This window comes from Xiphophorus maculatus, chromosome 10 (genome assembly GCF_002775205.1).
Source record: "Xiphophorus maculatus strain JP 163 A chromosome 10, X_maculatus-5.0-male, whole genome shotgun sequence".
Classification (NCBI taxonomy): domain Eukaryota; kingdom Metazoa; phylum Chordata; class Actinopteri; order Cyprinodontiformes; family Poeciliidae; genus Xiphophorus; species Xiphophorus maculatus.
Genome location: NC_036452.1, coordinates 15,835,121 through 15,862,423, shown reverse-complemented (window position 1 = coordinate 15,862,423; position 27,303 = coordinate 15,835,121). Strand labels below are relative to the sequence as shown.

Here is a 27,303-nt window from a genome sequence, read left to right as displayed (position 1 = left end):
ATTAAACTCAGCAAGATGTAAGTTTCTGTAAAAAAAATAAAAATTCAGATTGCGCTTCATTGTCTGTCGGTTCTTTTCTTCTGACCTCCGGGGAAGAACCAGTCGGCGTGCTGGATGATGGGCTCGATGATGCCGACGATCTGAAGGGAGACGGTCGTCATCATCTCTGTGATGTTACTGCAGCAAACAGACAGGAAACACGTATAGAGGCATTCTAGGTCAAAAAATATTTTATACAACATCACACTTACAAAATCCCAGAAAAAAATATTTACATAACTAAAAGATAAGAATGTTTAAGAAAGATTATGTTACATATTACATACAAACAGTTGCTTAAAGTGGATCGGTAATCAACCCCAAAATTATTGATCTCTACTTCTGTTATGGGTTAGCTGGTGTCTCACCCTTCATCGTGAGTCCACAGCAGGTTGGGGCCGAGGACGATGGCGATATTTCCAGGAGTCATTTTGTTCACATCCTGGTATTCAGTCAGCTTGGAGAGAAACTTGATCAAATACCTGTCAGTAGACGGGTGAAAGCATGAGTTTTTCTCCAGCAGTCAGCAGAAATCTGACTACTCATCTGACAATGAGTTGCCCTCACTAGACTAAATATTTAGAGAAAACCCTGTAAGAAGGAAAATCTTGAATCAGTCAGAATCTCATTGCTCATTCCTGTTTCAAAATCTGCCGTGACTAACACAATGAAGATGAAACAAACTTACGTGTCGTTCTTTTTTTTTTTTTTTAAATAAAAAGTGAGTGGCTATTGTTTGGAGAAATATGCAGAATATTTCCACACTTCTCTGAATAATGTTTTGATGTTATTTCAGGATTTATTGTGCTGCAAAAAAGACGCACATTTCGAGTCAGAGGAAATGATGAGTTTTAAACTCAGTTGCTAATGCCAGAGAACAACTGCATTTTTGTGTTGTAAGAAACCAGTCGGTTGGTTGTGATTCATCTGAGCTACGCTTTACTCAAACGAACCATCCAGCGGCTCATCATCGTGAGCAACAATCTTCTGACAGATCTGCGGTCAGGAGCGCTGCCTGGAAAATCATCCTATTTGTGAGATTTCAAAACGACCCTGACAAGAGCTGCGGCTCCTCGCTTCTCTCATCCTCTTTCTCCTCTCGTCGTTCTCATCACGGCTTACATCTTTTGTCTTTTGATCGCGAGACAAACCCCAGCGAGTTGTTCGTGAGACAGCCGCTGGAGATGTTTCCCTCAGGATTAAAATCTACGATTAACACCAAAATATGACAGAAATCGAAATAGTATTTATTTTAAAAAGTCATGTTCCACTTTTCCAGATTTACCTCTAAAATTAACTAAACCTGATAAACTCATGATCAGATGTTTTTCCATCAACGCATTTCAATATTTTGCCTAAACCTACAGTTTTCTTACAATTAATCTTTGTATCAGTAAAGCGATTAAATATATTGAAACAGATTGAATTTAATTTTTTTTTTTTTTAAAGGTGTGTTCCCCATAAAATAATGTAAAAGCAAAATAAAATATCTCCTGGCAAAAATAATGCTTAGGTTGGACTAATCTATCAAATAAAAAGCAACATATCCAACCAGCAAAGTAAAATAATTAGAAAACTGTACGAGCGGTCAACAAGCCAGAAGAAGATGTTTTAAAAAATGTACTAAATCTTTTATAAAATAGTGTTTTACAACTGGAAACTGCTACGTCTAATTCTTTGAACACCTTTCTGACCACATGTGTAGCATACTTACAGAGTTGATGTCTGAACTATTAATAGTTAAAGTCACATGTGTCAAACTCGAGGCCCGTGGGCCAAATCCGGCACACAGTAGCTTTTTATGTGGCCCTCTAGATTCGAGGCCAAACACTGAATGTGCTTAAATAATATGTTTTCAATCAAATCCATCCAGTTTTTATCCATTTACTGCCAAATTATATCAGTCTCTCCAGTTTTATGAGAATTCCTGTGGACATTCATGCAAAATCAACAAATCCCCTCACTTCTTTGCACTAATAATTGGGAGTTTATTGTAGATTTTTCTCAAAAATTGTCAAAATCTTTCTTACTTGTACTAAACAGCTGCCTCAGCCTTAATTGATGTCAGATTATAGCCCATGACCTATACACCGAGTAATAAAAAGTCGAATTTACCGTCATAAATAAATATTGCAAATATTTCCAAATTAGTACCACAAGCACTTTGATTTTTATTGCAAAAAAATCACAAAAAGTATCACGAAATCCTGAAGGAACTGAAAAGATGCTCAATAATATTATTTAATTTTGAGAATTCATTGATATTTTAACAGTTTGTGAACATGTTTTATCAATACATTCCGGCACAACCGGCCCTTTAAGAGCATTTATGATCTTGATTTGGCCCAAAACGAAAATATGTTTGACACCGCAGGTTTAAGTGAATAAATCTGAGATGTTACACCAGCTGCATGCATCCCTCTGTTCTCCTGCTACGGCTTACACTGAAAATCCTTTTCTTTAATTTGTACTTGTATTGCAGTAGTTACCTACAGGTACAATCACAAAATGAAGGAAGAGAACTTGACTCACTTGAAGTTGTTGTTGTTGGCACACGGCAGCTTCTCGCAGGCGCCCAGCAGAGCCTGCAGCCTCTTCTCCTGGTCCTGAATGCTGCAGAGCAAAAGAAAAACTCTGTCAGTTATTTGAACACAGATATAAGAAAGCATGTCTTGAACTTGTTATTCTGTGAAGATACACACTTGGAGGCCTGGATCCAGTCAATGTAGAGCTCAAAGGTCATTAATGGCTCGGGGAGTTCACGCAGGTACGACTTTAAAGCACCTGAAGAGAGAAGAAAACCACAATAAGAATGCATCGCATGCATTTAGTGTGATCGTATATGCATGCATGCAGAATATGCGCATGGGGAAAACGTATTTATCGCATAACATTACAGGGTCTCGTAAAGTATTATTCCATGTTGCAGTTTTTTATGCTTTCACACACTATGTATCAAAATGTTCAAATTATTATATACTCATAAGTGTAACACAATCCATGCTGAGTTCAAAGCAAACATGTGGCTCAAGGTGCTCTGGTCTAAAGACAGTAAAATTTTAATTTCTGTTTAAGCAACTTTTCAAGAAAGAATGGATATAAATTTCAGTCTCCAAATATGCAAACCTGGACACGCGATTGAATCAGAGTGCACAATAATACATGCTAAATTATGACATTTCTTGCATTTCACTACATAAGGTCACATAAAGTCAATGAAATACATTGAAGTTTGTTGTGCTGTGACTAAATATGAAAGGTTCAAGTGGCATGAATATTTTTATGAGGGTTTGTACATTTAATTTCTACCTCTGCTTAAACTAAGCTCCAGCTTTGCAATGAAAAGAGAGTTTGTTTACATTAACATAATCAACTCTGAAGCAGCTTTTCCCTTTTTCATGTTCATCACATCTAAACAAAGCAGAGCAGACTGAGAGAGAGAAAGCATTATTATACTTTTATAATTTAAGTGTCTTGTTGATATGCGATCTGCAACCTCCAAGGCTTCTCCTTTCAGCTCCTTTTCCATTTTTCTTTGCTTTTTTCCCCCCTTTTTTCTGCCATTTTCCATTTGAATGTCTCTCTGAAGAGACAAAATGAGCACCATTATCTGTATTTTGTAAATGTTCTTTCACCCACATGATTTTTACCTCAAACATAATTATGCTGAGGAGAAAATGAGCCTACATTTCCACGAATCTCTGATGCATTAATGACATTTTTCTACTGATGTCAGATAATGGTGGAAAATGATGGCCGACGGTGATCATGGTGTGACAAGAAGTAAACATTAATGAGAATGAAAACATTTTTTTTCCATTAGAAATGTGTCATAGATACAAACACATATCCTACTCCATGACACCAAACAACTTTATTACTGAAGAAGGTTTAGACGGCAAATCTTTGTTACTTTTCATTTGAATGTTTTTCTGGTATTTCAGGCCCACTATTGGTCATAGGTCAGCGTGAATGCTAGTTATTAATTAATTTGGGGGTTTTAAGGACGCATTTGAGTTGTTCTATTTCCTGAGTAGAAAGATGATGCAACCACAGTTAATTTTGAAAACAAGAACTGTGTTTTTAGTTTCAAATTTATTGAAAATAAGTCAATATAATATGACTATAATTTATATAATCTATAATTATATTATACTATATTATATATAATATAATGCAATATATTATATAATAAAATAGCTTATATTGTGTTATTATATTATGTACACAGTACATATACAGTATATCCATATAATTATATATATATATATATATATGTAGTTGTATTATAATATAATATAAGATAATATAAGATAATATAATATAATTGACATGTCTGCAACAGACTGGCGACCTGTCCAGGGTGACCCCACCTCTCGTTAGCTGGAGATAGACACCAGCAGCTCTTCCAACCCCAGTAGGGACAAGGGGGTAAAGAAAATGGATGGATGGATAATAGACATGTTTATAGTTATATTGGTGTACCAAGTGTTAAGTTTTGTAATCTTTCCCTAATACCTGCAGACTGTGTGTTCACCAGCAGTAAACCTATTAAAGCAACAGAAAACACACCGGCCCACAGTGGCTGACAGCAGGTGTCGGCTGACTGGGCTCCTTTCCAGTTTGTCTTTTCCTTCTCTCTGCTCTGCTGTGTTCATTTCCCAAAGGTATGAGTATGATTGATGACAAACATCAGGGCATCCCTCACTGGGAAACGGCTGCATGTACCTTTAAGTCTGCTCAGCTGTGTCTAAATTCAACCGATGCTGTATGTTGTTGCTGCTACAGAGAAAATGAGTTTCTGATGAATGCACAGAAAATCTGTTTTCCTTTCCAACAAAGACAAAAAGAGCCTAATTCTCCTTATGAACTGACTAGAAATGGCTTTTGCACAGACCTCAGTTTTATTTCCAAATGGGTTATGTTATAAAAAAAGTGACTTATGTAAAAACTTTATTGTTTCAGTCAATAAGAAGCTCTAAACATTTAGCGTTTAGTCTTGCTGGGGAAAGTATATAAGTCTAATCAGGCTGAATTAACAGGAAGATTTTAAAAAGGTTTTCATTTCTGCTCTGTTTTGCTACATCTTTCAAACGCCACAACATAGTTTTATATCACACTGAAGAGAAGCACTAATTCCCCAACAGCACTCGCCTTGTGCTATAAAATCGGGTGGTTTTTTCAACATAAACATGCTATAACAAAAGCCAAAATTTATTATTTAAAAGTTATGTAAAAAGATACACATATCAGCAAAACAATGTTAAGAAATTGTAGGGTTTCTGAATCCAGCACAGAAAGTTTGACAAAGTTCGAATGAAGCAGGCAAGCCTGCAGTATGATCAGATTATATCAAAGAAATGGATCAATAATAACTATCTATGACCAAAACTCAGATCAGTAAAACCTGCAAGTAATAATATTACATTTAGATACACTGGTTGTATTTCTAAGCTGTTAGAGCAATTTGTGGCAATGCAAAACAAGTCACAACCCTTCATGTCATGAGAAGAAAAGTATCATAACATCTGTCACGTGATGATCTAAGCTGTTTTAAATTTTATAATAACAGAGCACAAGAGTACCTGTGTTACGTTATAAAATGATTTTAAAACAAATTTTCCTTCTAGTTTAGATCCAATGTAAAATTTATATCATTTCAGTACTTATTTATTCATTTATTTTATATTTTCTGATCATGAAATAATGTCAACTTTCACTAGTATGAACCTAACCTTTGACCTCAGCAGTTTAAATGCAGATCTATCACCTTGTCAATAGCAGCGTTAGCCACATAAAAATGGTTGGCAGATAAAATAAATTCACAATGTAACAAAATATGAACCGAATAACAAACACTGGAAACAATAACTGCATATCCCAATTATGCAAAATGAATCATATGTTTAATTAATGATCTCTGCATTTAATTATTTCAGGATGCATTTAAAGATTCATTCAAATATTTAACTAACTAATTACTTCTTTAAAGTATTTACAGTTTTTCCATCACTTTGTAATCAAAACAACCTGCAGTAAACCTACCAGAGTGAATGTTTACTCTGGTAAGGGAGCGTCTTAAACAATAACAGTTTAATTAAAAATATCGATTTAAGGCTAAAACACATCTCTTAGTTTTTCTTATTCTTGATAAATGTGTTTTTCTCTGAGAGCAGCATTGTGCAGCAGTCAGCTGCAGCAAAACAAGCAGTACTGTCATAAAAAAAAATCAATAACAGCACCTTAATAGCCTGAAAGCTTTTCTTTCTTTTGTAGTCCATCATGGTTCTGATTTAAAAGCAGTGAAGTGACAGCGGCACACAGAAAACTGATCTTTTCTTTTCTCCCAGCTGCAGCTTCGTCCGACGATGAAAACTCTCTGATGTTACTTACATGTGGATGTTATCAGACATTTTCTTTTCACTTCTGCATAAGAGCACAGACTCTGAAATGGATGGCTCGATTTGAAGATACGACATTTCGACATTCAAAGGTTGAGTTTAGATGCAAATGTAAATGAAAAAGAAAGGATCTGTTCTCCTGTTTTTCCCATTTTGAACAGTAGTTAAGATAAATTGGCCAAAGAAAGCAGAATCTCACAGATTAACAATTAGAAGTTCCCAAAGAACAAAAAGAGTATAGTGGAAATTTTATAAATGCTTCAATTAGGTTTATTTATTACGGACTGTTAGTGTCATTTTTCCCTCCTTCAGTAGTAAGATTATACTACTGCAATAAAAAATGAATTTATCTTCATGCTTTTTAAATATGTTTACCAATAAGCTGTATTGGCGTTGCTCACTCACCTGCAATGGCGTGTGGGTCTGTAGAAAACTCCTGGACGTCCATCACACCGCAGTCCAGAGACGCCTTCAGCTTCTTCAGCTTGGAGGCCGAAGGAGCGATTCGGAACAAACCCTGAAAACACAAAACATCAAGCTGTCGCAGCTGAAGGCAGGTTGGGCAAACGTTGTGTGTAACATGTTTTATTATTGTTATTAGTGATGAGTAATTTGAGGAATTTTGTTGTCCTAAGCTGCAGGGTTAATCAATTTCTCTTTAAACCACCATGGTCCAGCAGTGTAAGTGTACAGCTTTGCATCCCCAAAACGCAAAAACTGGATAATTTCTTGCTGTAGATTTTTAATTAAACCAACGGGGATTTTGTATTTTTTTTCCAAGCCATGAAACGTTTAAGTGTGAATCTCATTAGGAGTCCCTGCAGTAATTAAGACTGACTGAACGTACAATAATGCTTCACTTTCTGTAAATGCATTTTGTAAGCGTGCGGCGGTGTGTTTACCTCCTCTTGCATGCCACACTCCAGCAGCATAGTGACACAGGCTTCAATAGGAAAGGCGATATCTCTTCCGCTCAGCGCTAAGTGCTCCTCTAATGGTTTCCCGTAGCATGGTTTTTCCACCCAGGTTTCTGTCAAACACACACACACACACCCACACACACACACACACACACACACACACACGCACACACACACACACACACACACACTGTTAGATAAACAGCACTAACTGTCTGCCTTAATGATCCTGCCATGTTCCAATGATTGCTACAGATCAGTATTTTGGAAAATTTGCTGTATGAATTAATTCATTATGTGAAGCATTTTTCTGTATTTTCTATAACTATAGTAGCCATTTAACATTAGCACCTCAGTTGAATTCAGCATAATTAAAACTTCCTTTAAAAGTTTCCATTTAACACTCCAGTTACATAATGTCTATGAATTTTTGCTTAAAACTCAGATTTCTCTCCACCTCTAAACCGGCTTCTTTAATTTTATTATTATCCTCTCAAATGTGGCCTTTCTCATAAAGACATAAAGACTTAATGAATGAAAATAACCAAGAGTGGGCGACATATACTTGTTGCTACTGACAATTTAAAGATTTTTTTTTTTTGCAGCTCCCATTTGTTGGGGCTCTTGGTTTAAAGTTGGGACTTTCAAAAAAAAAAGCTCAGGGATGCTCAGTCTTCAAAATAAGTGTACTGGTCTTTCATAGGTTAAAACGATAAAATAATCAAAATTTCTAATCCGCTCGAACCGGCAATGAAAAAGGGTTTTATTTACGCTGTCAAAATGAAGTTACTACGTACTCTTCAAAAAACAGTCTCATGTGAACTGGATTACTGCTGCGTTCAGCCTCCCAGTTGGTCTACACCAGCAATCAACAAGGGAACCATGTGATGAAAACTTAAATCATAATGCAGTCAGATACCTTACGTAATAAAATACTCATATTTGAATATTACTAAAGTGCAGGTGTTACATGCAGTCTTCATAAATGTACAGATTCTCGTCAAAGTTACAGTGTTGGGCTCTTAAATGTGACTTTACAAGAAAACAAGGATCCAAAATCTCAATGTTTTTTCTTTTTATTTATGCTTTGAAAATTAATCACCACATTATTTTCAAAATAAGACATTAAATCTAGTGTAAGTAGGATCATTACTGGACTTTAAATTCCTTGTAGAGATAACCAGGTGAACAAAAAGAGACCAATTTGATCCTTCAAAATCAAGTTTACCGATTCTCTAAATAAATGAGTCTGACTTACGGATAACCGAGTTAGTAATTTCATAACACAAATCTTGTTTTTGGTTTGTCTTACTGCAAAGTTACTCTCCAAATTTCTCTGCAAACAGAGCTTCCCTGGTTCTTTTTCTAGTTGTGTTTTATTTTCCCATTTTTAAATTACAACAAATGCTGCATTTTGGATAACGGTACTTTATAATGCACACGTCACTGTCACACAAACTGACACAGACACTAAGAGAGAGGCAGAATCACAATCTGTAAACTCAGACTCACCCCGATGAGCTTTGATCTGCGGCAAAACACACTGAAGCAGCTCCAATGATTTCCTGTGGTACTCTGCCTGGACTTCTATCAACTGGACAGAGACACAGAGAGACCAAAGGGTCAGCGGAGGACATGGGCTGGTGGGACGCCTGCGTCACAGCTTGTGCAGGTGTTGGACTTACTGTCTGGAAGTAGCTTGCATAGTCTATTTCTTTGGCCACAAAACTGTACATGTCGGCTGATAACTGATCCTGGTTAGACAGAAAACACATTTCAAGACAACAGATCACACAAACCAACTGGAGGCAAATAGGGACAATAATAACCTGCTTTTACGATGGACGTTGTCCTTGGAGGATAGTGAAAATACTGATGTAATAAATGAAAGGTGCCAAAACAATCCCTTTTATAATGTTATATTCATAAAAGGGCTTAGAAATCAGTAAGGTTTTTTATAAGTTATGTACTTTAGCTTCCTGTTCACTAAAAAATATCTCTTCAAGGTAAACATGGTGCAATAAAAAAGTAGCTACCCCTTACAGATTTCTTCTTTCAGATCAAATATAATTTAATATTAAAGAAAATAAATGCAAGGTGCGGTTTTCAAGTGATGATTTCATTTCCTAAAGAAAAAATCTATCCAAATCAACCGGCCCCTATGGGGAAAAGTAATTACCTCCTAACAATAACTGATTATGCCACCTTTGCTGGCAATAGCTGACATCAGGCGTAACCGCTGGTAACAAGAATTTTGCAATACTATAGGGGAACTTTAACTCACCGTCCACACTGGAGGGTTCTTGAGCATAAACAGTTTGTTTGAGATCATGACAAAACATTTTAAGTCTAGACTTGGAGTATCCGACCAACTCCAGTTTTCAAGAGCTACAGCCCTACAACCAGTTTTATTAGAGTGGCCTCGCCTGGGAAGGTTCTCCATTGTTCCATGTTTTCTCCATTTCTTTCAGCTGTTCACTGGACGTCTTTCTTGACTGGTGACGTAATATTGAGACTTTTTTTTTGACAACTTCATGTCAGACAGTTTCAATTTAAGACTCCCTGATCCTACAGGCCTTTAACTAACCTGTAGCCGCTTCCTTTTCCACAGGGGGCCAGGTTGGTTTGTGTTATGTTTTGGTCAGGACAATGGAGGCGTTTCACCGTTTCATTCTTGTTGTGTTGATTATTAACCTCCACCATGGATCAGCTGTCACTTTTCAACTGCCATGTTCCGTTCCCCCGGGCTACCGTTACCATAGCAACTCTGAACATTCCAAATACATAACAGTTTGAATAGCTTTCCCCCCCCCCCCCCCCCATTAGTAATTAGTAAAATCCTCATTTGAAATTAGCTGTTTATTTTTACTCAGGTTATCCTTGCTCAATATTAAAAATAGTTTGATGATCTGAATCGAGTCCTTCACAGCACTGCATTTCTCTCTCATTGACATTTAAGATAATATTCACTGACTCGACAGATCTCCATGCGGTTGGCTGCCTCCTCCATCTCTTCCCTGAGGTGGTCGGCCTTGGCTCCTGTTGGCTGCAGATTGCTGGATAGTCCCGAGGATTTGTTAGACTGGTAATACCTGGGCAAAAAGTATGTCAGGGTGTTTGCAAAGTATATACGCTGAAATATTTTATGCATCTCTAAGGCCTTCGAAACTGTTACGAGGAAGGTAAAAGATGCTTTTGTTTTTTGTTCCTGAAAACGAATCTAAGAAAAACATTCAGCCATTAAAATAAGCAGCACAATGAGTTATTATTTTGTCTCCTAAACTCAAGTTATTTCCATTTCTAATTCTGTCCTCCGTCTGTGGGTCTGCATAGTTGGCTGGTTTTCTGTCCGAGTGCAGATGATATGGAGCGCTTCCAGAGGAGTTCAGCACACAGCAGGATGGTGGGAGAAATTGCTTCATATTTGGGTCACTTTAAAAAACCACCAGACTTGACCGCAGTGAGGAAAATAACATCCTGAATGTCACTGCTGATGATAACTCTGATACAACAATGAGTCAGCAGGAGCTAAAGAAATGAAAATATGGTCTGGAAATGTCATGGAGATATTTACATTTTTTAAGTTACTGTCTATGCTGTCTAATACATTGGAATAAACTCATAATTCAAACATCTTTTAACTAAAATTTATCGTAAAAGCAAAGGATTATTGTCATTCTTTGAAGTAATGATATCCTTTGAACTTTTCCACATTTTGCCACATTACAGCTGCATACCTTACGTATTTTATTGTGATTTTCTTTCTTTGAAATAATCCCTCCATTTTCTCTCTCCTTCGTTTATTTTCATTTCTAACCTGCTGCACATCCGCTCAGCTCTATCTCTTCGTCCAGCCAATCAATAAAAGTCTTTTTCTTCTGCTTTAGTGTCCCGCCTCACATCCAACTCACTGTAAACCTTTTTCTTTGCCACTTTCTTATTTTTTAGAACAATTTGAGAATCTGTAGAGATTATGTGACAAGGGCAGAGGTGCTGTTTGATGTTTGTTTATGAAAAATTAAACTAAATTAAATATTTTGCGTTAAGTATGTTTAATAGTAGGTGTGTGAGCATGAATCAGTCTGCGCTCTCTTGTAGTTTAACAGGAACAACTTTAACAGCGTGCTGAGTAACAAAATTATTAAATAATGTCGTTATAAAGAGTAAATGTCTCGTTCAAATAGCAACAGCCGGAGGTGATTGAGTAATTTTAACACAGAATGCAGTGTTAGGAGTTCACAGGTGTGCAATCAAATCCTGGTGACATTCAGTGGGAAACTTCAGCAGGATTTTGTTCACAGGGATAAAGTTTCCCAGTTCGTAGACTGGGAAGCGTAATGTTTATTCCCTCTCACCTATACAATAAAGTCATGCATGTTTCCACCTCACCTTGTGCGAGCAGAGTCCATGTCCAGGACCAGTTTTGCTAAATGCTTCCTTTGTTTCTGGATGTTTGGGATTTCCACCTGAGAAGACGGAGCAAAGAGTTGTTGTTTGATTTAAAGAAGAAGAAGAAGAAGAAGATGATAATGCAGAACAGTTTTATTATTGTTAGCGGCACCACCATGCATGTGTTTCACAATTATCTAAATGTGGAGCGAGCACTGGAAGCTCCTCGTTCTGAGAATGTTGTTTTTCTGCACCCACCTGGTTTATAAGTTTCGACACACTCAAAATAATATTTACTTGAAGCGCCATTGGATTTAATTTAAATTCTAAGATTAACTCATTTGCATCCTTTAGCTTAAGAAATATAAGAAAAACAAGCACACCTCATTAAATCCAGTCTTTATTATGAAATTCTCACATATTGATGTTTAATCTCTTTTTTTCCAGCATAAAAAGTGAATTAATAAAAAAAATCCATTGTTTTACTCATTCAATAATAATAAAATATTAACAAAAGTCTGGATTCCAACTGTGAAAAAAGTTCAGAGACCATCTTTGGGCTGAAATAACTTCAGTGAGGAACTTCTTGCAGCTTTCTGCTACTCTCTGACATCAGTCTGTAACTTTTGTCTCACTTTCAGCTGTGAGAAGTTAGCAGTTTGTTTTTTATATGCATGAACGGCCTGTTTTAAGTCATCCCTAAATGCATCTATAAGACAATATCATAAGTCTGTCTAGGTAGACTGTAATCCTGAATAACCCAGGTCTTTTTTTTTTGGAAAGTTTGACTGTATTTAAAAATAGACTCGGTCCAACCCTGCAATATGGTGTCAAAAAATTTTAAAGTCTTTAACTAATAATTTACTGTACATTTTCTGAATTCAAACTAAGACGTGAGATGAAAGAAAAATGTCTACCTCTGCCAGGTCACACAGCGGTTCAATCACATCCTTCTCGATGGTGAGTTCGAATGAGATGAGCTCCTGAGCCAGTTTCTCCTGCGTCTCGCCGCTGAGCTTCAGCATCTTCCTGCATCCGAAGGTGAAACACGTTTAATAAGAGAAGTTATCACAGTCTCTACTCACTGGGGTTTCTTATAAAAATGTTGTGACAGGTTTTGGAGCACTCACCCCAGGAGAGACTCATCCCCCAGCACGGCCGCCCCCTCCACCATACATTGTGCAAGTGTTGTAAGAGGAAGCTTTTTCTGAAAAGAGACGAGCAGAAACAGTCAGTGAGTCAGCCTGAGCAGCGAAATGTGTCGGCTATCACCGAAAACTGTGATTAGCACATGAAACACATCAGTGTAGGCAGCACAGAAAAAGCGATGCACTCAAAGAATCTCCATCAGCATTTTACAGTGGCCCTATTGTCATAAAGATTTAATGACTCTCCGTTTTTAAAGCATATTTGTGGAGAATACTCCAGTTCACATCAGACTGGCCAAAGCATTTCAGATTTTGAGCCGGAGATGATCCAATGCCTTCCTGATTCCTTAAAAACAAAACTGATTTGACACTTTAATAAAGCTGGGGATGAAATACCCAACTTTAGCCAACATGGCCATATTTTTTGTAGTACATTGGTTGGACAGGCAAAATAATCAACAGAGAAACTGTGGATGCCTGGAAGTCAAGTGTTAGTGCTGCCCCTCTGGTTGTGTCACCCGGAGTAATGAGCCACATTGGGAACTATAATAGATCATTAAAAATAAGAACATGTCAATTTGCCAAATAAAACTGTGGTATTATCTATAAGGCACATTCTGTTTCTTACACTTTTATTATTAGACAAACTCATCAGTTGCATCTTTCTATTGTTTCTTTGATTGCACAACCAGTTCTAATATAGGAAGGATGAAACAGCTACTACAATGGTAAAATTCAATATTTACAGTTAGTTAGTAATAAAATCAACACTTAAACCGCATTTAGTTACAGCCCAGTTGAAAGGTGTTTCTGTTCCGTTCTTCATTGATTTTTTTTTCCTTCAAGTGTCCTGAAACGTTTTTAAGATTTGCATTTTACCAAACATTTTGTAGACATGTTCTCAAATAATGAATCATAGCATTAATCTGACCATAAGAATTTGTTTCTGATTCTATCTAAATGATGCTTAGCGAGCAACTTGTTGATTGCAGATTCCTAATCCATAATCCAGCCTTTAGAATAGAAACAAAAACCTGTATCCTCTTTGAAGCAAAGATAAAGTCTGAACAAGCACCAGCTTTAATCAAATCTGTCGAGAAACACCAATTTTTACACAGTTTAATGTTTTTAGCAACTTTCGGGCATTCGAGTCTCACCGAGGGCGACCTGACAGACTTCTTGTCCACGTCCACACCCTGCTGACCCTGCAGACAGGCAGTCAGCTTCTTGTGTGTGCTGTGGGAAACTTGCTTGACCAACTCCAGTCGTTTCTCCACCTGAAACAAACACACAGCAAAACAGAAAACGCACATCAGAACAACTCGAGTCCGACCCAGATCATGATGGTATAAAGAAAATGGTATGATTTAAATAAATTTAGACACTGTAGCTGTTTTTATGCTGGCATATAAACACCATTACTGCACCTGTGCTTAAACACCTTTCATTTCATTATTAAACCAATCCAGTGGAGCAGACTCTGATGCCACCGAAGGCATCATTAATCTGGTCAATTACAATCCTGCACCCTGAATCAATCACTCGGGACGTTCGGCCTTTTGTGTTGAAGAAAATTTAAATTTCTGCGCTCATTACAGTTGCCTGAAGGCGGCTCACGGAGCCATTTGGAAAAAGTCATTTCATGATAACCGAATACTTTGCACCTCTAATGATTTTTTTTCCCCAAGAAAGACGCTCACTCAAGCGCTCACATGTATTTGATGAAGACTTATTAGTACCTGCAGTAGGTCCTCACTCAATACTTCTGTTTTTTCAGCTCTGGAAAAGAAAACAAGACAGAGAAGAGGCTGTTAGGGCGATGAGAGAAAACCCTTACTGTGGAAAAATGACAGCTGAGAACGTCTGGGCTTGAAATAAGTGAGGTAAAAATACAAAATGTATTACATTTGTCTCGATGTAGCACTTTGTGAGGATACATTTGCAGACAGAATCAAGCATATTACACATTTTACATATGGGTTAGGTTTTTGTGTCCTTGTCATAAGATTGTCGTTGTCATGACCTCAGTAGCTATAGATAGAAAACAAGAACATCTCACATGGGTTTTGGGCTGCAGGAAAACTATGGACACTTTTGCAAGTATATGCGAATATTTCCAAAGCATTTCAAACATGAGTTGCTGCTCTTGCCTCTTCCTCATCAGTGCCATCGACGTTACAGCTTCTGCACTTTATCTTTAATAGTAACAGGTATATTTTACATTCATACTGCAGCCTGAATTTACACCTTCCTTTGGTCTCCCAACAACCAGCAAAGCCAATCCTGGCTACAATTTGTAGGTGTGCATGTATCTCATGGCTGAGAGCCACAGTGCACACCAAGGTTCCTCAGTATTTCTTAGGGTGGAGATAAGGGATTGTTTAATTGGGTTATTCGCTCAGGGCGCCAAAAAGGCTTCGACCGTCTCTGCCTTTTGGAGATGGTGCTCAGGAGGAGAACAAAACTAAACCTTTTTGGTTGATTTGCAACAGCACTGATGGAAAACCAACATGGAAAATCCCCTGACTCACTCCATAGCTACAGGAAAACATGGTGGTGGCAATATCATGGTGTGGGAACGCTATTCTTTAGCTAGGTACATGAACGCTAGTTAGAACAGATGAGAAAATGGATGGATAGAGATAAAAACAGGATAATCCAGGAAGAAAACATATTAAGAGGTTTTGAGAAACAGTCAGAATCCAAATGAAAGTTTAGATCCGGGCCATTCCTGAATTAAACAAAGCTCTCATTATCAGGCCTTTATAGAACTTGATTACATGGTCACGGGGGAAATTGGGACATGTTTAAAGGAGGATATACAAAATAATTACTGCCTAAAGATGACTAAAAACAGCCAAGAAACTGTTTGAAGTTTTTCAGAACCAATGCCTGAAGTGCATAAATTGTACCACAAATATAATTAAGGAAATTGAGCCGGTATTTTCTTCAAAGCAGGCTGAATTACTATAAAGAACAGCAACAAAAGCCAACTTTAACTGCCATGTCCTGACAGACCAAGAATAAGCAACAAATCAATTGGGTCCACCTCACCAAGCTTCCTGAGCGGCCCTGAGAACCCGCCCACTGAGGCACAAACAGAATCTGCTGCAACATAGTCTAATAGAAAAGCCTCCGGCCGACACGCCGCTGGGGCTGAGTGGACTTACAGCGCCACGCTGCTCCCGCGCCAGACTCTGGTCTGCAGCTTTCTCCTCCACATCCCCCCTGCTGACAGGTGATAACACACCTGTTCTCAGGCAGCAGCCCAGTGACAGGAAGCAGACAGAAAGAGGGGGGAAGCAGAGTGAGAGGAGGAGGCTGAGGAGGCGATGAGGAAGGGGAATGTCAGTCTGAAGAATTAGACCTGACCAGCTGCTCCTTTGTTTTTCAAACTCCTGTTGTATTTTCTGCTACTTCTGTCAAAAGCATGGATCTCAGAAACAAACAAAAAACAGTAAATGTTGTATTTTATGACTGAATATACCTTGCTGACACAAAGAAAACAATCTCATAGCTGAGTCAGAGGTCTTAGTGCAGCAGCTGAATGATTATTGATCTGTCTGAGGAAAAAGAGGCCGGGCTCAGGAGGACAACGGGACGCTGCTTTTATTCCTCCTCGCCTCCCGCAGTGTGACTCTCTTCTCTGTTCACACAACCTTTCATCAAAAGCAGATATTTAAGCCTCTAAGCATTGGATTTAATGGCAGCAAGAATCCATTTTCTGAAATCTTAACAGCTCTCAGTTACCCAGATGTTAAAAGATACAGATGTTATCAGAGTTGAACTGTTCACAGCAGATTTCAGTCTGACAGAATATGAGGCAGTGTTGGTGAGAAAGACCTGAGGCTTTCTCAGGTCTTTCTCTATAATAACTGGTCTGTTCAGTTATTATAAGTTTCAGAGTTTTTCACAAAAGAAAGAAAACACATATTGAAGTTTGCAGTGTGAACTCTTATAGTGTCTAGTGTATTTATACCCTTTAAACTTCTTCGTGTTGTGTGACATAATAACCACAGTCACAAACCTTTGCCTACTGCTCTTTGCCAAAAATTGTAAGTTCAGTCAGACTGGGCGGGTCGTGCCTTTGAGTCTTCTTACGGGTTAAAAACCAGAATTAAATCTGGACTTTGACTTTTGAAGGGCCATCTTTCACCTTCAGCTTTTGAAAAAGAGACAAACTGACACATAAATAAGACTGGACACGGAAAACTTAATGTTTACCACAAAAGTAATAAAAAACTAGAGGACGTCTATTTGAATGCATCTCATGTTAACTCTCAATGTGGTGAAATCTCCCCATTCAGTGAAATGCAGCAGCCAACAGTTTCTTGTTGTTGGGTTTTTACAAATCTGTAAGGACAGGAGAAGGTCTGCTGTTCTTGATGTGCTAACGTTTCCACTCGGGCGGGTAGGGGGGCTCTCGTAAAGCAGCGTGACAACGTTTGCAGCTGCGGAAGGGAGAGGCTGAAAAACACATGCTTCATATTACGGAAAAAATGTTTTAGGCTGGTGAAGTACAAGCAAATAGAAACGGCAGCTCGCTGACATTGAAAACAGGCGGAAAAAGAACACACGGTACAGAATATTGCCTGGCTTGCACTGCAGCGTTTTGTTAATTTTCTGACTTTGGAAGTGCACCGCAGGATCCAGGACCAGAGCCTCTGCTGCGCGGTCGGGATTTTATTGCAGCAGCTTCTGTCGTCACAGCCGGGATTCCCACCAGCAGAGAGAAAACGAGGCGGAGGCAGAGAGATGTGATCAGGATAGAAATGGAGAGAGAAAATTCATGTTTGGAAAGATTTTTACTCCCTCAGAGATAAAGCATCTTGATAGATTATGAATAGTTGAAGTAGAAGAAAAGCAGAAAAAGAACGATTTGATTTTCTGAACAGCTCTTTTGACAAAAGGCCTATAAAGTTTGGTCTGAAACAAAAATGGCCAATGGATTGAATTTATACTTGAATAAATTTATGCTTGGGGTAAAGTCCTACATTTTTCCTTTCAGTGAACACACTGTATGTCAATGCTACCAGATGGACATGCCAACAACATGCTTTAGTGCAGCAGTTAGCTATATTTAGTGTACTGATGTAAGAAGATGTTTGAAAGGAAACTGTTTTCAATTGTCAAGAAATGTCTTTAGTTCATTCAGGCTTCACAACAACTAGAGAGAGCATGACTTTCAGCAGGTAACAGGAAGGCTGAAAGGACTACAGCTAAGTTGCTCTATTTTATCCTTTGAGATTTCAACCTTTTATCCGTCATGGAATGTTTTCAATTGGGAAACATTGGCAGGCCTTTGGAAAAACCCAAACGCAGGCAGGAGACGGTTCATAATCACCTCTGAACAGGAGGAAACACAGAAGATCAAACCAGCATGAAGGAAGTTCTGAGATGACAAAGAAAAAAGTAGCAGTGATAAGAATGTGATGAACACTGGGGCAACAATCAGATAAGTCGGATTACTTAAGAAAGGCTTGTCTGAACAATATTTCAACAAAAGAAAAGCATAAACAGAACATAAAGCAGGTGTGTCAGTCAAAAACATAAGAATTGGAACAGGTCAGACGTTTCTTTTTAACCCAGACTCATTCAAATTTTGTATAATGCAACCCGACTGAATGATGTAATAATATGTGTAGGCTTAATTATGATTATTTTTTTAAGTTTCACACGGTGAATAATTAATTCAGTTCGGGCCAGACAGGGGGGAATTGTTTATGACGACATAAAAATGGTTCAAGGACGAAAAAAAAAAAAAAGCCCCACAGGAGAAAATGTTCCAGGTGAAGTCAAATTACCCAGCATGCCTTTACTGCTATCCAGGGCAGGGGTGGATTTGATGGTTGCTATGGCAGCAACAGAGCAGGTGGGTTTAGCATGAAGGTGTGTGAGAATGAACGAGGCTGTGGAGTGTAATACAGTCATGAAGGGAGCATGAGGCGCGGCGCTGGTGGTCGAGCTGATGTCTGTCGCAACAAAAACACCTCGGATGAGATCTGTATCTTTATGTGTCACACACAGGCACGCCCCCGCACACACACACACACACACACACGCCCACACACACACACACACACACTCCAGCTTCTTAATGCTTCAAGGTCACCTATTTTCTTCTCTCACCGAGTCTCAATACTTACACACAGGCACTGTCTTTTGTTAGTGTGAGGCTTCTTAACTTTATTGCAAAAATATGCAAATGAGGCAGAATCTGTGCTCAAAAATTTAGCAACATAAATCTCCCTAACAAAAAAAATTATCTATATGTGGGCATTTTGTAAAAAAAGAAATAAAAAGTATGTGTTTCACAAATCAAAATGAAAATGTATGCTACAAAGCTAATGCATAGACAGTTTATATTTGTCCAAGTTATTATTTGGTCAAAAATAAATGTATCTGCTTAGCAACACATTATTTGGCCTCGAGCTGTTCATAACAGTCACACCTTGGTTCTGATGTGAGTCCGGCACTGAATTACAATCAAACACAACACAAGAGAACACAAAACTGAAGGATAAAGCTGCTCCCAGCAGCAAATCAAAATGCTGTTCACAGCCAGAGCTCAGAGAGTCCAGGTCCGGCTCCCCAGAGGCTTTTTCTTTAAAGGAGCTCTAAATCCCTCAAGCTTTTCCCCGAGTTGAATACAATGAAATGGGCCGACTCATTCCAGATTCACCCCGAGTATCTCAGCCCCTACGGGCCTCACAACTGACAAAGCAAAAACAAAAGTGCACAAAGCTCAGAAAATAAAATCAATCATAGCAGGTTGTGCGCTTCTTTAAAGCCTTAAGAGATTCAGTTTTCACCTTCAGAGACTGAACAATATTTTGTCATGACACGAAAGCATTTTGATGACGAGAAAGTACTGATTAGGGCGTTTATAACAAAGTACGGTGAGCTTAAAAGTAAAATCTCAGATTTTTTTCCACACCAGATCCAATTTCCGATGTTAACTGATTTTTTTTCTCACTTTCTTTTCTAAAATAAAAATTACAAAAGAAATTTCAAAAAGTAGTTTTTATTTCAATCATCCTGTGAGTTGTACGACAGAGTATGTTGACATAACATTAGCAGAAGAAAGATGTAACTTTACCAGAAGAATGTCTTAAAATTATGAGACCAAAAAAATGTTTTTATGAGGAAATGCTTGACTAATAATTTTTTTGTATTTCCTTTGTGTTGGCGTTCTCATAAAATTACAACCTATAATTTTATGCGACAGATCAACATATAATAAAAAATAAATATGACGTAGAAGGAAACACATATGGCTTCCAAGACTAGATTTACTATCAGAAATCTGAAAAGTGTGGCAGATTTAAGATTTAGGTTCCTGACCAGTTCTAAAAGTAAAAGCTGCCTGGCACTCTTGCATGCTTTATATTAAAGTTCAACAGTTTTTATTATTAAAGTTTTTATGTTTTATATAAAGATTTAAAGGAATTTCTGCAACAGCCTGGGGAAAAACAGGCACACTGTAGGTCATTTTTCATCACATGAAAGACGATTTTCATATAAGCAATATTTTTTGTATCTAATTTTCTGCTCTGCTTTGAACCTAAGCTTATAAAAACTTGAATTTGATCATTTTTGTACATGTACATTTGTACATTTTGTACATTTAGCACATAAAATATAAAAACCTCTAGAGTAAAACAAACAACAGCACAGTCCAGATAGATTAGAAATGGTCTAAATATTTATGTATGCACATATATGTGTGTATTACCTCTCTGTTAAATCTGTTAAAAATGACTTCATATTCACTGAGCCGCCTGCAGGCAGGACCTGAAGTGCCACTGAAGACATAAATCTGATGCTCATATGATTCCAGTGGCTGAAACCTCCCATCCTCCGCCTTTCAATACGCGTCTCCTGACCCGACATACACACAGAAAACACTCTCAGAGGAGACGTCCTCGTGTTTACATGTGATCTGACGCGATGCCTTCATTTTCACGTCTTTACAAAGACGACCCAAACAAAACTGAGAATACCAGAGCGACTCCAGCACGTAGAACATTACAGACAGAAGACGCTGACCTCAGAGTCGCAGACTGGACAGCCGTGTTGCGATACGTCTCCTTCTTTCTCTCAGACACAAAAATCCCATTTATTTGCACGAGCTTCGCTGCAAATTTGCTGTTCCTTTGTGCTCCCAGTAGCTGAATTATGGACATGTCACTTTCTATCTTTGCTAGCTGATTCATTCATAATAAATGCCTATGAGGCAGTTCTCATTCTCCCCATCACCTTTACAAGCCTTTCCAAAAGATTTATGTACCGTTTTAAAACATTTACATTAATATTTCTGGGCAGGTTTGAGTGAAGAGGCAGGTTTGACTACAAACAATGTCTGGTAGAAGCCAGGCTTGGACCAATATAAGGTTTTCAAACTATAATGTCCTGGAGTAAATCTGCAATGTTTCAATGTGTTAAGATTTTTAAAGTAAAAATGCACATTATCTAATTTGAAAGATTTTACCATTAGTTATTGAGAAGAGAATAAATCATTTTTTATTAGGACATTATATTTTACAGTGGCCTGTCTCACTATTAGAAACAAGCTTCTTGATTAAAATATATATTTTTAATCTAAATCATCCAGGAGCAGAATTGTGTGTTTTCCAGACACATGGTGACATGTCAAAGCATAATCAAGCAACTATGTTAACTTAAGGTGGGTTTTTAATGCTATATATAAATCAATTTGACTTAAACAAATTTTTATTTTGTAATTTAATGCCTTGAAATTGGTAATCTGTCTCTTTAAAAGCTCCTGTTCTTTCTGAAACTCTGCCTTGAGGAAGTCATCACAACATGTTTCCTCTATTAACCCCTTAACAACGTTTTTACCAGCATTTCACTGAGAAGTAGCTCCTATAATGAGCTCAGCTGATGTGAAATTCTACCGGGTGTTTGCTAATTGCTGCTGCTAGTCTGAAGGAGCTGAATAGGGGAGACTTGGGGGAGGGCTGCTCTGTGAGGAGCATGGAAACTGCCGCTCTGAGGAGGAGCTGTGCCTTGAAGGCGGAGCTAGGTTCACCCAAGTGTTTTGCACAGCTGAAAGGTTGCCATGGAGATTAAAGGTTTTCTCAAACATGCATTAAAGAATCAAGGCAACACACCAGGCATGTTTTTGATGGGGGAATAACATTGTAACAGGACATAAAGGTTAAAAAAAGTCTATTTCACATGATGCTGGCCCTTTAAAAAAAAACACCCAGAACAGATGACATTCTGCAGATGACATTCCCTTTTTGTTGAACTGTTGTTAATTTTGACAAACTGTCTGAGTTGTTCAGCAAAAATCGGTCCATCTGGTGAAGTGGCTACCCTTCATCAAACAACTGACAGGTTTTGTTTATCCTCCAGCCTCCAGATGGCAGTCAGCCAGTGATGTCTTGTACAAATCTTGGCAGGCAGGTTTGAGCTCTGGGGCAGTTCACTCATCCCCTCCTTTTTATCTCTTTCCAGCCTAATTTATTTCCCCCTCCTCTTCCTCCTTACACCTATGTAAGAAAAAAATAAATAAATAAATCTTCATGCTAGCCTCTCGTCAGCCTTCCCAGTTCAGTGAGTGTGAGGGAACCGGGTTCTGGCAGTGGACAGGCCGTTGGACTCGTCTCTGCAGGGGAACCGATCAGCAGAGAGACTCCTCTCCTGCCAAGTTCTCGTCATACTCAACACTTGCAGAGAATGACTAATAACTGTGAGAAAGGGGAGAGCGACCAGAGAGACGCCTTTCTGCTGTCGGAGCCGTGAAATGAGCAAAGCAGGTGACGGGCGGGATGAGACGGTTTGTGGTTGCAGGCGTCGGGAGTTTACAATCAGGTCCTGTTGCTTCGTCCGCGGAGGATTCCTGAGTCATTTCTCCGCTCCTGTGATCTTCCCTCCCTTCCCTCTCATATCTTCTGTGCCACAGCTTTTGGGGAAAAGCGAGGTTATGCTGTCGCCGTGGATACCAATGACCTCATTCCTCTTCAGTCATGCAGACGAGGCCTCGCAGCCTCAGCCTTTGTCCTGCCACATTTCTCAGAGCAGCAGTTTATGAAGAAATTTCCCCCTCTGGCTCATCAGACAGGCAGCTCGCTAACGCGCCATGTGTTACAGTTTCATGCATTGCAAGCTGGGATTTACAGCATGAAATCACTTCCTCTGTCACATATCTGCCATTGATCACGGGAAAGACATCCAAACAAGCGGATTATACACGTATTATAACCACAAATTACAAAATAATCTAAAAATGTTGAAGTTATAGTCATCTGGGCTGGGTCAAAAATTATAATCTCCCTGCATCCTTAAATGGAAGTGTAAGAGATACAATTGAGGATATGTCAAATTTGATATTACAGGATGCCAGATTATAATTTCATTTCTTATTTCTTTGCCAGCTGCTTTCATATTTTATAATGTAAAAAATAAATAAACTGCTCTTTGCATATTTCCTTTATGTTTTCAGTAAAAAAGTTACAAGAACTGCTAAATGTTTGACTCTGATCACTGAAAACCACCTGCAGATATGAAACAAGTTTATATTTATTATGAAATGTCGTCTTAATGTCTTAGTGTCTCAGTGTCACACAGATAGTTTAGTTTTTAAACTATAAATACCCTTGCATGTCAAAGAATTAGAACATCCTCAAGAACTTAATGTAGAGTTATTAATAGATGACTTCTGTTAGATTTGATGATTACGACTTAATTAAGAAAACCCAAACAAATTAGAGTAACAAACAAAACCACATATTTTGGAAAAAAACTTTGTTCTCCTGTGGAAACACAAATGCACTGAAATGTATCCTGCTGAGGAGGATTGAACAGGTAAGCAAGTTTAACCAATGCCATAACACCATTATGACAGCCAAGTAAAGCTTGTTATGGTTAAATTTCCCGTAACTTGAACAGCTTTAGTGCTAAGCTGAATGGTAAGTAACCCAGCAATACTGTCCGTAACAGGCTTCCTATGTAGTTTTGACTCCATTACATAACAACATTGGAGTGCATTTTACTTCTAGTTATCTAGTCTGCTTCTATATTTGCAATATTAAACAATCATTTCTTCTACATTTCTTTCTTCTGATGAGTCCCTGTGTGTGTTGGGGGGATAGCAGCCTTGAGAAATCACAGCACTGAGTTCCTGTCAGCAGCTCACAGATACACACGACATCCACAAGCAGAGAGTCACACCCGGAGAATAACGTGGCGCTGCAGCTGGGATCTGACTTCAGGCGACTCTACCGATTTATGGAGCGGCGTGGCCGGTTCTTATGAATACAGATGAAGGTTTAGTGGGAACTGAAGCGGCAGTCTGCAGGCCTTTATGTATTGATATTAATTATTCAAATATGGTATTTAAAACTCTGTAAGGATGCCGAAGGATCCTGTCATTTCCGTGACGCTTTTCCTCAGTTCAGTGAAAGTCCGGCTCTAAATGAGAGTCAGTGGCAATACTAAACTGATGTTCACATGCACTTCCTTTCCATTTATTTGGCATTATTTATTAATATTAAACTACAAACAAAATGTTCTAGGTTTTCGTCTGCAAATTTGTAACTCTGAGTTAAATATGAAAAACAACAACCCCAAACATCCAGCCAGAGCAACAATGAAATGTTTTAGATAAAATAATATCTCTGTGTTAGAATGGTCCAGTCAAAGTCTAGACTTGAATCAGTTTGAGAATCTGTGGAGAAACTTAAAAATGGGAGGTTCCAAGGGTTATCTTTCCAATCTGAATGAGCTTCAGATGTTTTTCAAAGAAGAATTTACAAATATTTCAGTAAAGATGTGCTAAGCTAATAGAGGCATGCTCCGTTCTACGAAGTACTGACTCTGAAGTGTTAAATATACAAGCACATGACACTTTTCAGAGTTTTATTTGTAAAACTAAATGAAAAGGTTGTGTGGATCAGCAGGGTGACGACGGAGCGGCACGTTAAAGTGACACTTTGTGAACGAAAACGATCAGGTAGCATTCCAGCAGAAGGAATGTGGTTCAGCATCCTGCTGAAGCTAAAATAAACACATCAGCTTCTGCTGCAGGTGTCTTACATTTCACATGCACTTATCGCTCAGAGTAAACTGGCCTTATTCAGCCAAGGAAAAGAACCCACACAGCATGATGCTGCCAATGCCGTGTTCTTTGGTAGGGATGGTGCGTTCGTGATGCTAATTTTGTCTAGTCAAAAAAAAGAGGCTCAGTTTGTTCTCATCCGAACAGAATTTGTGATTTCACATGCAGCTTGTGGAAACTGAGATGATGGCTGAAGATACGTATATGCTCACCTTGGGATTTGTTTAGGGGTACCAGAGAAAACAAATGTCACCCTTTCAGATTTTATTGATTTAAAAGCCATTTTCCTTTCCTTTTACAATTATGCTCCTCATTTTGTTCGTCTATGAAATCACAAAACGCACAAGTTTGTGGTTTTTATGTGGAAAAGTTCCATCAGTGTGAAGGTGCTGTGCACAAAATAACAGATAAGTGTTTTGTTTTATTTTTACAACAAAATCATGTTTTTCTTTTCTTTTTAAATGTTTCTACTACATAAAAGCATGGAGTAATTTCTCTACAGATGAGGCAACACGCCTCAGGCTCTTCAGGGTTTCCTTGGACCCAATAGCCACACACACACACACACACTCAGCTACAGAACACGGGCATCAGAACCAGGGAGAGATATTTATGGCACTCCCAGCAAGGCCTCGCTTCCTCTTAGCGACCCACATTCGGCAACTGTGAAATATTCATCGCTCTTATCGCCACCGATCAGCATGAAAGCAACAAACATCAGCTCCTGCCGTGTTCGGCAGAGCTGCACATTTTAGCAGTTTGTAAACAAAGCGAAGGATTATATTCCTTCTTTGCGTCAACGGAGCTCTAATGAATGAACCAGAAGAAGGTTTCTCAGCTAAGAGGAACAGGAGGGGAAAAAAACATCCAGGGAGGGGGAAAAGGTGAGGAAAATTTGCTGCATCTGACCCCGAAACAAATATAATCCTTTGCCAGTTCACTCCATCAGCTCCACTGTCTTCAAAATGTCATCTGGGATTAAATCCGTCATCCTCGGGCCTCTTGGGCCGGGCATGGGCAGAGCATCTCATCTCTCGTCTGTCTGCAAACACAAGCAACGGTTTGTTTCAAGCGCACCGTGATGCGGCAAAAGTGAGAAATGAGAACCGCCACTGTTCTGCAATTCAGCACAAAGCCAGAGCTGATGGGAGGAGGCACGGGAAAACATATCAGGCACAGCGAGAGAGAGAGACATAACGAGCCTGCATTACCGCTTGCTGTGGAAGAGCACCTGCTTGGTTATTAGGGAACATATGCTGCTGCTCTCAGCTACAAGTCTGTCTCACAACAAGTGTTTCAAACAGGAGAGAGCCATTTGTCCACTACTACTGTACATAATGGAGAGATATTCATTAATGGAGAAAAGGATTGTGAGAAAATACACAGTTCAATGGGCCTCATTTTCTATGAAAATCAGATTTTTGATCATTAACACAGAAATACAAGAGGATTCTGCATTATTGTTATTTATTTAAAGGAATATGAAAAATTACGCCTCATTTAATGATTCTGAGAACCACCAGGAGTTCACAATCAAAGTAATCAAGGATTCTCTTTATTGTTTAATCACACTCAACATATTTTTCTGAAGATTTAAGCAAGTATAATAGAAAGACAGCAGAGGGAAGGTATTTTTGATCAGAAAATTGAAATGCAACATAATCTATTATACTTACTGTATGACATAAGTGAACATTTAAAGGGAAGTATTATAAATTTGGAAAATCAAGTAACTATGTTACCTTCAGTTGTCATAAAAATGCTACATGTATAAAACATGACTTAAAGTTTACTTTGCAATTTAATGCCTTGAAATTGGCCTGTCACTTTAAGAAGCTCCTGTAGCTTTCCGACATTTTAGCATGTTATCACAACGATGCTCCTCCATCATGCCGCTTACAATGACAAACTCTCTAATGAGTTTGTCATCATAATTGCTGCCAGGCTGGGATTCTGTTCTCAACCTCTGTCTCAATTTTTACTGGCAAAATAAACGGGTTCAGCTCCAAGTCTGGTTCTGGCTGGAGCTCTAAAAAGGCAGGTGGCATCAGTTCCTCCTGGTACCGGCTTTTATGGAGGGCAGAAGCTCCTCACGTTGCACTGGAGGTAAACACACTAAAAGAGATTTGCTGAGGGTCGTTGAACGCAACACGGATGTGAAGGGAAATCTGACGAAAGATCTATTCTGTTAACTTCCCACCAAAATAAATAAAAAGCAAAGCCTCCAATGTAAAAACTACATTTGGGTGATCAGACCTGGTTCTGACTGCTTGTTAAAAGCTTCTGTGAACACAGAAAAACTTTTGACAGCACTAATCATT

General features: G+C 38.5%; 1 protein-coding gene across 7 annotated transcripts in view; it reads right to left on the bottom strand.

Annotated features, from left to right (window-relative positions):
* LOC102237961 (rho GTPase-activating protein 44-like) overlaps positions 1–27,303 on the bottom strand; it is a 62,905-nt gene that overhangs the window by 17,913 nt on the left and 17,689 nt on the right. For 5 of the 7 annotated variants that reach the window (XM_023341121.1, XM_023341123.1, XM_023341124.1 and 2 more), the window contains exons 2-15: positions 14,637–14,676; positions 14,055–14,174; positions 12,880–12,956; positions 12,667–12,778; positions 11,750–11,826; positions 10,335–10,452; positions 9,046–9,114; positions 8,873–8,954; positions 7,343–7,470; positions 6,846–6,957; positions 2,742–2,823; positions 2,572–2,652; positions 408–521; positions 86–177 (exon numbers count right to left, since the gene is read on the bottom strand). In XM_023341121.1, the coding sequence (XP_023196889.1) occupies positions 86–177; positions 408–521; positions 2,572–2,652; positions 2,742–2,823; positions 6,846–6,957; positions 7,343–7,470; positions 8,873–8,954; positions 9,046–9,114; positions 10,335–10,452; positions 11,750–11,826; positions 12,667–12,778; positions 12,880–12,956; positions 14,055–14,174; positions 14,637–14,676 (1,304 nt within the window). Of the gene's footprint in view, positions 1–85; positions 178–407; positions 522–2,571; positions 2,653–2,741; positions 2,824–6,845; positions 6,958–7,342; positions 7,471–8,872; positions 8,955–9,045; positions 9,115–10,334; positions 10,453–11,749; positions 11,827–12,666; positions 12,779–12,879; positions 12,957–14,054; positions 14,175–14,636; positions 14,677–16,067; positions 16,264–18,241; positions 18,258–27,303 lie in introns of those variants that run through there. The other 2 variants (XM_023341125.1, XM_023341122.1) reach the window with 2 other exon arrangements.